General features: G+C 38.8%; 1 protein-coding gene across 1 annotated transcript in view; it reads left to right on the top strand.

Moving 5' to 3' along the window:
- The window catches only part of IRS2 (insulin receptor substrate 2), a 27,674-nt gene extending 24,159 nt beyond the window's left edge, over positions 1 to 3,515 (top strand). The window contains exon 2 of the mRNA XM_018557008.1: positions 2,228 to 3,515. Coding sequence (XP_018412510.1) covers positions 2,228 to 2,232 — 5 coding nt within the window. The 3' untranslated portion in view covers positions 2,233 to 3,515. The remainder of the gene's footprint in view (positions 1 to 2,227) is intronic.
- Positions 3,516 to 11,265: the final 7,750 nt, after the last annotated feature.

The following is an 11,265-nucleotide window of genomic DNA, read 5'->3' as shown; positions in this document are numbered from 1 at the left end:
TATATATAATAATATTAGTGTAGTCACAGAAATGAGAGATCTGATTGGTTGTTATGGGTTACAGTATGCACTTTGTTCAATGTCCTTTTGGGAAAAAAAAGTCAGTGTGGGTGTTTATACTCGTCTATTGGTTTCATAGCCGCAAAAAGAAATGCGTACATCAGCAGAAGGTCACAACTTAAATATTACAAAGAAGGATGTTCTTTCCAAATAGGATGATGCCTCAGCCAGGTCAGCTATAAACGCTTATAAATGCTATGTTTACATAATGGTATTTCCATTCACGTAGGTAGTTCAGCCTTTTGCTTGCCTTTTTGTTTGAGGGAATCTCCTTATGCACACAAAGCAAAGGCAACAGTTATCAACTGTTCCAAGTTGTGCCCGAGTTATGATGAGTATAGAGGCTTTCCCACGTCATCAGAGATGGATATGATGCGAAAATTGATGCGATATTGACTTAGGACATATTAAGTCAACCTCACACTAATTTATTACCTAGAAATGTATTCTGTCTACATTCAAGTGTGTAGTAATGTAAGCAGAAACAAGTAGTGGAACAAACTCCTTTGACAAACTTTATCTTTTAGTCCTTATGAAAACAGAAGTCAGACAGGAAGCAGGAATTTCCTTATTTTCCTCTGTGACAGATGGGCTAAAGCAATAGGCAGCTGTTCAGACCTGTGCCTGATAGCAAGAACACAGGGGAATCACCTTAACCCTTTGTACTCCTATTGACTGCATACCAGTTAAAGTGGACTTTACTCTATTTTCTTTCTTAAAAGGGCTACCTAAGAGCAGATGGCAGAGGACAGTTGGAAGTGTAGTAGCAAATACCTCTGTACTCTTTTTGCTGGTTGTATACTGTCAGGCAGATGAAAGCACAACACCGGTATTGTGATTTCTTAGTGGATTAGCAATGTAGAGGTTCATATGAGGCATGCCACTGCTTTGCGTGCTGTAACCTGATCACAGGTGAATAATTCAAATACACTTCTGGAATACACTTCTGGAAAGTACTTTAGAGAAACAAATATTTTCAGTGTTTCTAGTGAAGTGTAATTTACATGCTTACTTGACTTCAGAATAAACCAGTATAACATGTTCCTTTTACATTTTCAGTGGAATGAGGTTTATGAAGGAAGCTTCTATTTTCTTTACCTTCATTTTAGAAGAATAAACTATTGAATAACAAGTGGCTTCTGTTGTGTGAATTAAAGATGCCTTCTCTGAAGTCTGAATAGTTTACTGTACTCATACATATCTTGTGTGAAAATGGTGCTGGAAGGCAGAGTAAATGGGATCTAGCATGGAGGAAAATCTGTGGTGGCAGGTTATCATTTGTTGGGCCTAACCTAAAGTGATTGTTGATAAATTGGAAAGGGTTGTCAGTTATTGGTTTTAATCTGAGGTAAATGTTCAGGAGTTTGTTTGTCACAGTGCTCCCATACAGCGATTGGTTGCTTCAAGCATGCACAGATTGTTTGATCTGACCATGGGTCATCTGGCTATGCAGGTCTTTATTTGCATTTGTGTGACCACAAATCATTCGTTTCTGTACCATCCATATTTCTGTAACCTGCATTCAGTCTTATTATATCACCTGTAAATATTAGTATTATTATTATTACCATTTTAATACTAAGAATAGTTTCACCCAAACACATCCCTTGCTAAGCCGAGCTTAGCTGGCTTCACCACACTTCCAGGTCTACTGTTTCTGAATGTTGTGACATTATATTTAAAGTATAGCTTCACTGTTAAACTGTTAAAGTGAAAAATATAAATTGCAAAGATATTGGTGAGTGTCACTACAAAGTTCCTGTTGATTAAAAATACCTGTTGTCATAGAATTCAATTGCTTGGGTTGAAATTTCCACATGGATTCCTCTTACTTCAACCTTCATGCAGCTACCTCCTGAGTGGCAAGATCTTCTTGCCATAGTCACAGGATCAGTCCTAGTGTTTTGCCATAGTCACAGGATCAGTCCTAGTGTTAAGTGAATAAGCAGGGAAACAATTATATGAGCAGGAAGTTATGCCTCTACAGTTCTGTATACTGCTGGTGCACAGAACATCATGGCTTTCTACAGATGAAACTAGAAAGCATTGTGTATCAATTAGGTTTATCACTTTTTTTTTAAAGCAAAAGTTGAGTTCTCCTTTTAAAAATAAACAACTACCATCACATACAGTATCTAATGATTTTTGTGTTTCTTCTGTTTTTCAGAGTGAAGGTACTGGTCCCAAACTTTAATACACTAAAGAAAAGATCCTTGGGCCTATTTTGTGACCAGATGCTGCTAAAGTCTCCCTCTTTCCGCTAGTGTGGTCTGATTGGTTTCCGCTCAGGTATAAATTGTGGAGGATGCGTGCCAGACAGCTACCAAGACAGACTTGATCTATTTGGATGGCATTATTTACAGTCTATCATTTTCATTTTGGACATTATGAAAAACCCCACCAACATACAAGGAATGACGAGGCCTTCAACTTTTCTTATTTATTCTTCTGTAGGCTGGGACGTCACCTAAGACAGTAACATTACCCAAATTGTGAGACAAAGGTACTGTTAGCCCTACCTCATGAATCAAAGAAAATAATAAATTAAGGGATGGTAATGTGTTTGATTTTCATTGTGCAATGATGTTACTGAAGAAGTGTTCGGCCTTATTCTACATTTGAAAGAACATTTGTTTATTGAATCAAAATTATTGGCTGTGCAGTTTACTTGGAAACCTCATGACACCAAGTGACATGGCAACTCTAACATAATGCAGTCGTGCACGTTTGCATTTTCTCTTTTTAGATGTGGACCAAAAATGTGACTGACTTGTTTTATTCTCTTAAGCTGTTAGACGCATGAACTACACGGTTACATAGAGCTTCATTTGACTCCTTACAGTTTGATTCAGCAGATTACTGTATCTACACAAGCCACAGGCTGAGACTGGTGATTTTTTTTTTTTCTGTTTGCTTTTTATTACTGACATTCAAAATGTATGTACGTTTTTAACAAGAGATTTTACGTGTTGATACAATATTACTACTATTGACATGTATTGAAAACTTATGTTTTTAGGTATTTTTTTAAGGTACTTTTAATTTTAACGTTGATTGTATTACACGCACACACAACTGCATTGTGCTTAACCAAAAAATGTCACCTTATGGAATATTCATCCTAAGTAATGTGCTGTAACAACACTGCAGTTAATAGGCTAGCCTTACGGTACAGCTCTTCCTGGCTGAGCAGTTGCTCTAGTAATGTTCCCTGAGTGCCATGTGCCCCTTTGAGGTGGAAATTTTAATTTTTCAAGCCTAATCATTGAAAGTATACCAGAAAGATTGCACGGCACTCAGCTCCATGTTACCCAACTCATGTGTTGGTGGGAGGGTCTTGAAGATGCAAGAGTTTTGCAAAATGATCACAATTGGAATGAGCAGAGCAGGGCCCTAAAATGTCCTGGTTTTAGATTTCAAACTGTTGGGGGATATGTTTAACATTACGAAGTTACTCTTCTCATACTGCGTTATCTGAAGTAAGAATATTTGATGGCCTTTCTATTTTACTTTTAAAAATACTTTTTTTTTTTTGGTACAAGCAAAAAAAAAAGAATCAAGACATTTTATCAAATGGACTCTTTGTTTCTTGGACTTCACTGAAAATCATTTCTTCTTAATCTTGCTAAATGCTTGCTTTTACAGTAGGTCATATCAAAGCCGCAAATGGTGGTGGGCATCTAGTAAGCAAGAGGTGCAGTGCATTATGACATCTACTTGAGTACTATAACCATTTTGGGGGGGTCCAAAGGTCATTCTGTGAAAGGCCTCCATTGGCAACCTGAATGGTTTTGGCTCCCAGAACTATAGCAAATGGAGAACTGGTGTCCCCAACATATATACCCATCTGTTCATCTCCTAAACAGCAAAATCATTTTCTTGGCTCAGAACAATGGATTCAGATGAAATGTATTTTAAAAACACCACGTCTTCCTGCTAACACAACAAAACGTCTTATTAATAAGGATTGTATTTCCAGACAAGAGTGAATGTAAATTCATATCTTTTTCTATATCTCCTTTTTGTAGTTGAATTCTTGAGGGCAGGGGGAAGTGTCGCTTTATAGAGTAATGCACAGACCATTAAGAGAACGAGTCTGTTAAAACATGTACAGTGTACTTTTATAAATTAATATATTGTAAAAAATGTAAAACTTTCACAAATATTTTGGCTTAGTCTTCAAATCCAAATATAATTAATATTTGCTACCTTAAGAAACATACGGCACTGAACGTTGTTACCTGCTGAGTACAATATTTGATTTATTATGAAAATATAGACCTATAGGAGAAATGTCTCAGTAGTATTGAATTACAAGTCATACTAATGGTTGAGCAACATATACTAAAACCTGGCTCGGCTCTGTAAATTTCACATGAGGCATATGCAATATTTAAATCTGAAGTTTAGTTTACAAAGGAACAACCAAAATGTACAGGTTTTGCAGAAATACTACGATGTATATTTAAATCTTTGTGCATTTTTGCCCACAGTCCTTAATTTTAAAATATTTTGATATTGTAAAACTTAAAGTTCTCAAACAGTATTTTATCCTTTATTTACTGAGTACATATTTGTTTCTGAATATCAAGATGTTAAATATATTTCTTACAGTTATGGTATGACAAGAGACCTAACTTATCTTGCAGTGTCTTCCGATGGACATGGCGTGTGTGGGTGTATGTTATGTGAGAGAAATATATATGATGCTGCTGGAGACATGGATAAACAAAACTAGGGTAGTGCATTATATTTAGTCTTTATTGATCTTGGATGCTGTCTTAATAGCCATATGCAATAAATACATTATTTATGATAGGAATCGGTTTTGAGCGTGCTTTCTGTAGACATGTGGCTGCAAAAAATATTCTGTTATTTATTGTTTTTTTGAAATCATTGGGACGATGGTGTACAACTAAATGTTTACTTTGATTTTATTATATTCATAATTAAAATATGTGACAAAAAGGTCATATATCTGTTTTCTTTAATTTTGTTTATTTAAACACACTGACATTTGTCTCTGCTGTTTCTTGTGGTAACCCCACTCTTGTCTGTATGTCCAATTGAAGGAATTGTGATAAAATATTGCTTTCTGAAAAGGGAAATTCCAATATTGTGAGAATTTCATATAGTGATTTAGTGTTATTAAACCTTATCTTTTTATTATTACGTTATTACATTTTAATATGAATCTCTGACCAGATATCATCATTGTCTTGAATTTTCAAAAATATTCAAAGGTTGCTTCCTTCTAACCACGAAAATTGAGACTCCCCCACCCAACAGGCGCAGACCATCCCACTTGGCACACACATTGGAGGAAGTCACTGGAATGCATGTTTCAGTCTTCATGGTCCATGAAGAAGAAGAACCTCCAATTTATGGTTTTTCATTCAACCCAGAGTCGATGTTTTCTTTCTCAATAGAAGTGGAGTCTTTTCTTGGGAATACATATGCTAGGACAAGTTCAATCAGGCTTTAGCTTGTATCAAAGCAGTGGGTACATCAAGTTTTTGGCAAGCTTCAAGCAGTTTTCTTGAAGTCTTTAAAGTACCCTTCACCTACAGGTTGGTAATGTTAAACACAGATATTAATAGGAATGCTGACTTTCACTTCAAATTAGCTGGTAGCAGGCTTTCAACAAGCTTCAAGTTGCGCTGAAGCTTACTAAATCCTGCTAGTAGCTTGTTTTAAAGTGACGGTCAGCACTCCCCATAAAGATCTGTGTTTAACATTCTCAAACTAGAGCTGATTGATGCTTTATAGCTTCAACAGAGCTTGCCGAAAGCTCTGTAAAAATTTGCTGTTCTTATACAAGCTGAAGCCTGTGTGAACTAGGCATTAAAGTGTCCAACCATACTGTAAGAATTATTCTCGTATTTCTACTATTCTGAAAGTAATCTTCGCTTATAAGGGTCGATATTACAGTCCAAAGGCCCCTAACTTTGATAATTACTAAATAAAGTAGTGTTGCTAAACAATGCACACAACACATCTATTTTTAGTGTACAATGCAGTACTCCAAACCTGGTTGCTGTACAAAGTGATGCCCAAATGTCATATGACATGTTTAAAATTTCCTGTGGCTGCTCCAGCTGGCCACACATCGGTGAAAGCGATATAATGCAGACTTCAGAGCTCTGGAAACGGCATGGATCTGCTCGCAAATCTCTTGCAGGTGTATTATGCTTATGCAAAATCCCAGGCAACTTTTAATCTCTGATGGCAATATAATGCAGATCCAAAACTGCCATGAGCCAGTGCACTACAAAATTCGTATGACAGTTTAATGCAGATTACAAATCTTTGCAGAGCTGTAGACCTGATTATTCCATCGGTTATACACTACTGTTAACATTAAAGTTTAGTACTCTTACCTATTGACCAATCAAACAGTAAAGGGTATAAGAAAATATTGATTGACTTTGTGACTAATTAAAATATATTTCCACTTTTGAAGCCAATTTGAGATAACCCCTGTTAACAACACATATTCTGAAAGCAAAGTTGTTCTCTGCACTGAGGTTTGCTCTGGAATGTAAGGGGGACAGAGTAGGTTAATGAACCTAATTAACCCTGTCTGTACTGTGCTGGCAGATCTCATTATCACTTGTAATCCAGTTTTAAACACTCCTAAAATTCTAGAAGCATGGTATGTCAATGAAGAGAAGCTCAGTCTGTCCTAGTCTTTGGGGACAGTCAGAGTTTCCTGTCGCTTGTCCTTGTTCATTAATTCGCGACCCAAGTAGCACCAGACTGGAACGCATTGCATTGCGGTACTCCGTGCTCTGTTATGGGCGATTGAACTGTGAGAGGTGCATGTGGGGTGCCATTTAAATGAATGCCAATGCAACGCACCTCCTACACCAGAACGAGTGGAAGGTGTGATTGCATGGTACAGTGTGTTAATCACACGGGACTGTAAGATTAACGCACTGTACTAATGTGATCAAGCCCTCAAAAACACCAAAAGGCACATACAACTACAGACACATTCTCACACACACTCCAAAAAATTATTTTTTCTTTTAAGATCCATCCAGTCTTCCTACCTTATGAGAACTGGAGCGGATTCCCAGTTTGGGGTCCAGGGTGGGCTGCTGGGTTGTGATGGAGCTCCATACATATGTGCATTTCTTGTACAACCCCCTTGTGCACCCTGTAGAGGTGCCGGGAGCCAGAATGTTACGTCACTCTGGCCCAGACACCTCTACAGGGCATTTGAGGGAGCTGTGAGCAATGCACATATGGATGGAGCTCCCTTACGGCCATACCCCCACTCTGCCCCACCTCAACCTGACACTTAGAAAGGCTGCTCGGTGCGAGAACTGACAGTGCTGTGCTAAGGGGAAGCTGAGGAGCCTCTCACCTAGCACAGTGGAAGGCACGCAGTGACCCACTTGAACACAGGGTTGCGACCCACTTTTGGGTCGCGACCCACCAGTTGAGAACCACTGAGCTAAAGGATAAGAAATTATTTTTAGAAATTATTTTGCAGTAAGCTGTGTGAGTAGGAACACATAACAAAAATATAGAAGATTTTTCTCAAATATGACTGCAAAAGTGGAAATGCACATTTAGGTGTTTTTCTAGCTCAAAGCTATAAAATGCTCAACACAAAGGGGGTGATTTACTAACCTAAACACACGTACGCACTAGGTGCGTGTGATTTTTACGCAGCAAAACGTATTTATCAACCAAAAAGTCTCTAAAAGCATATTTCCACTAATGCCATATATGGAAAAATCATGCACATGATGCATATATAATGCTGCTTCACAGTTTAGACAAAAATGGTTAGCTCATGCATTTACATTCCTGCATTCATCAACGCAAGCAACACAATGTAGAGCTAATTTACACAACATCACCTTGCAATTCATGCAGGGCTTTGCACAACACACTACACACACTACACACACTGTGTACACACTACAAAGGTGTCTAGATTCCACCAATAGATCATGCTGGGAGGGAACACACTACAGAGGTGTATACTTGTTCGTGGCGTGTTTATAAGGTTAGTAAATCAACCTCCAATTGTTTTTGACTCCATAGACTTCAATGGGAATGCCTTAAAACGCCTGTCACAAGCATTTTCTTCTAGAGTTTTTTTGGTGTGGTTTTTGGTCACAGATGCTACTGCTTTCCATTGAGCCAAATAGGAAAACGCCTGCAAAATGCTTCAAAGACACGCACAAATGCGTGTAAAAACACTCATAAATGTATTTCTTTTTAAACTCCTAAAAACACCAATGTCTAGGTGTGAACAGGATCTAAAAGAAAAAGTTAACCTAATGTATCTGTATACTGCTGCATGTCTCTACTTTTCAGCTAGAAAAGAGTACATCTTGCCCAGTGCATTTTCAAGTGGTGGATTGTGAGGTATAGCTACAGAGTTAAAAACCGTCTAAGCCTTCTGTGTGTTTACACTGCACACATACACCACAGTCCTTGTACCTGCAAAATATGCCTTGATTACTAAGACACAAGTGAAACCTCATAACATGTCCCCACATAAACCTCAGGACAAAGAGCCATTTGAAAAAAGTAAACTTTTTCGGCACATGGAAGATAACACTTTGTTTGAACCTACTTCAAAGGCGAACTGTATTACAGATACTTTAGAACAGGGTTTCTCAACTGGGGTTTCACAAGAGGTTCCCTGGGGTTTTGCCACTGGCCGCCATTGCAGCAGATTTATATTTGCATACAGGTAGCTTCTGTGTTTCTGCTGTAGGCCACAACACTGAATACTGGGCAGTTTGAGATAAGGCTAATGTTATACTTTAAGTTCCAGCACCTGATGTTAACATTGTGCTCTGTGCATGTCCACACGGCAACACTGCTCTCTTTTTCTCCTGCATACGCATCACTTCACTCCGAACTCCAAACAAAACGTTTACTTTCGATTATGCCTCTCCTTTCAGCCAGGTTTTTTTTTACTTCCTTATAAATAGGAGTGACTAGCTTCTTGCAAAGGATGGCATAGTCATTAGGTTGTGGGTCCTTGCTCAGTGTGTCATTGTTGCAGCAGGGGGGCCTGTCTGTCAAATGCACCTGGCACTGGAGATCAAATCCCTTTGTGCCCCTCTCGTGCCTCCATCCAAGCTGCATGGGCCATCATTTCCTCTGCCATATAGGTCTTCTAGAAAGCAATCAGCTATGGGTGTGCTAAATGCCTTCCGGAAGTTGTAAAAACTAGGGATAGCACTTAAGGTGCCAATACACCTTTCGATTAGCGTACGATAATCGTATGCAATCGCGTTTTCGTACGATAATCGCAAGGTTTATGGGCAGTGTACAACCGCAAATACTGTACAATCGTACGACTTTTGACTTTCAAGCAGGTTTGAAAACTTTGGTCGATCGTACGATTTTCCCACGGTTAGTGGCGTTTCTGTACGTCAAATCGTATGATCTACACTGCTCATGCGCAAACGAAAATACCTGCAGTCGATTACCGCAGTTCGTCCAGGTGCTTTTCTTTAATTACGGCTAATTGCACCTTGCGATAATCGGGGCAGGATGGGGCCACTGTACGACGGTTCGATCATCGGACGAAATGTTTTGTCCGATAATCGTAAGGTGTATGGCCACCTTTAGAAGTGCATGCTTTTTTGGATAGCAGGGTTTAATATAAATTGGTTTATTTATAGTATTCCAGGATTCATTTTCTGATTCTAATTTTCTGTTGGAAATGTGCTATAACACACAGATCATCAAAGAACATTTTTGTGTTTCTTTCAGCCTTCTCCTTTGCCTAAATCAAGGCATTTTGGGCTACCTTACTTTTGTGTAGTGATGGGGCTAGTCCATTCCCTTATACCCCCACATATTCTTTTTGGCATGTTACTATGGTAGTTTGCCTCACTGGGCAAAAGTAGTCTGTGGGAGAAAGAAAGGGTGGGCAAGCTTCAGCACAATCGGCAAGTGCAAAGCTGTTCCCAAATACGGCAGCCACCCAGCAATCAGGCAGAATGGGGGGACTGAGAGCTGCTGCGGATAATTGCAGGCACCCCGGGCTGCCTGCTTGTCATACCTGTCACCAACTTTTTTTTCTCTAAGAGTGACAGAATCTCTTTACATTAGTTGATGACAATTTAGCAATCATTAGTTGTTGAGACAATGAACACTTTGTATGTAATGTACAGTACAGCTTACAGACTGCTGCAGTCAGGATTATGTAAATTACAACACAGCACATAGAGTAGAGTGTTCAAGAGTATAGCAAGTACATCATAATGTACAGAGTGCAGGGGTATGTATCACACAGCATACAGTGTTTAGCAGACATTTGGGTTATTTTACTAAAAGAACAGAGGCTGTTCACCAAGTAAAGTTATAGTGAGTAAAGGTGAAGCTGTTGGCCATTACACAAAACAGGTAAAGACTGACATGCCACTAAGAATGTTATCAATGTTTAAATCACTAAAATTGGAGTGTCTGCTCATGCAAGGCAGAGTCAGTGCAAGAATTTATAGCTTCTGTATGGGGTCTGCTGGTAAGAAGTGTTTATCCTCTGGACTACTATTTATTTATTACAGGTATTTATATAGCGCCAACAATTTATGCAGCACTTTACACAGTGCACATTAACATCAGTCCCTGCCCTCAAGGAGCTTACAATCTAAGGTCCCTATTTCACATGCATACATAGAGGGCCAACTTAGAGAGGAGACAATTTACCTTCCAGGATGTCTTTGGAGTGTGGGAGGAAACCAGAGTACCTGGAAGAAACCCCCGCAAGCACAGGGGGAACATGCAAACTCCTTGCAGATAGGGACCTGGCCAGGATTCGAAGGACCTACCATTTTTGTAGTTTGATTCACACGGGTTGATTTTATAAAGGCATACAGGCTGTTCACTTTGCAAGGAAATGATACCTTAGCTCAATGAATTCGGTGATAACTCACTTTGCAAAGAATACCAAATCAGGAGCAAAAAAAAATAATAAAAACAGTATTTTTGCTTGCACATGATGGGATGATGGGAATCAGCAGAGCTTTACCTTTTTTTTACTAAGCTAAAAGAAAATTCCATTGCAAAGTGCAAATCCCTTTGCAAAGGGAAAAGCCTATGTGCTGTTAGTAAATCAACCCCATAGAGACTGTTCCAACTGACAAAAATAAAATATCTCAAGTAGCAGGTCTGGTGTAACAACAGCAAATCTCCACTACTGAAGCTAGCCATCTGGAAACT

This window comes from Nanorana parkeri, unplaced genomic scaffold, assembly GCF_000935625.1.
Source record: "Nanorana parkeri isolate BGI_ZX_2015 unplaced genomic scaffold, ASM93562v1 scaffold262, whole genome shotgun sequence".
In the NCBI taxonomy this organism is placed as follows: domain Eukaryota; kingdom Metazoa; phylum Chordata; class Amphibia; order Anura; family Dicroglossidae; genus Nanorana; species Nanorana parkeri.
Note: the sequence above shows the minus strand (reverse complement) of the source record. Positions and strands in the feature narration are given on the sequence as shown.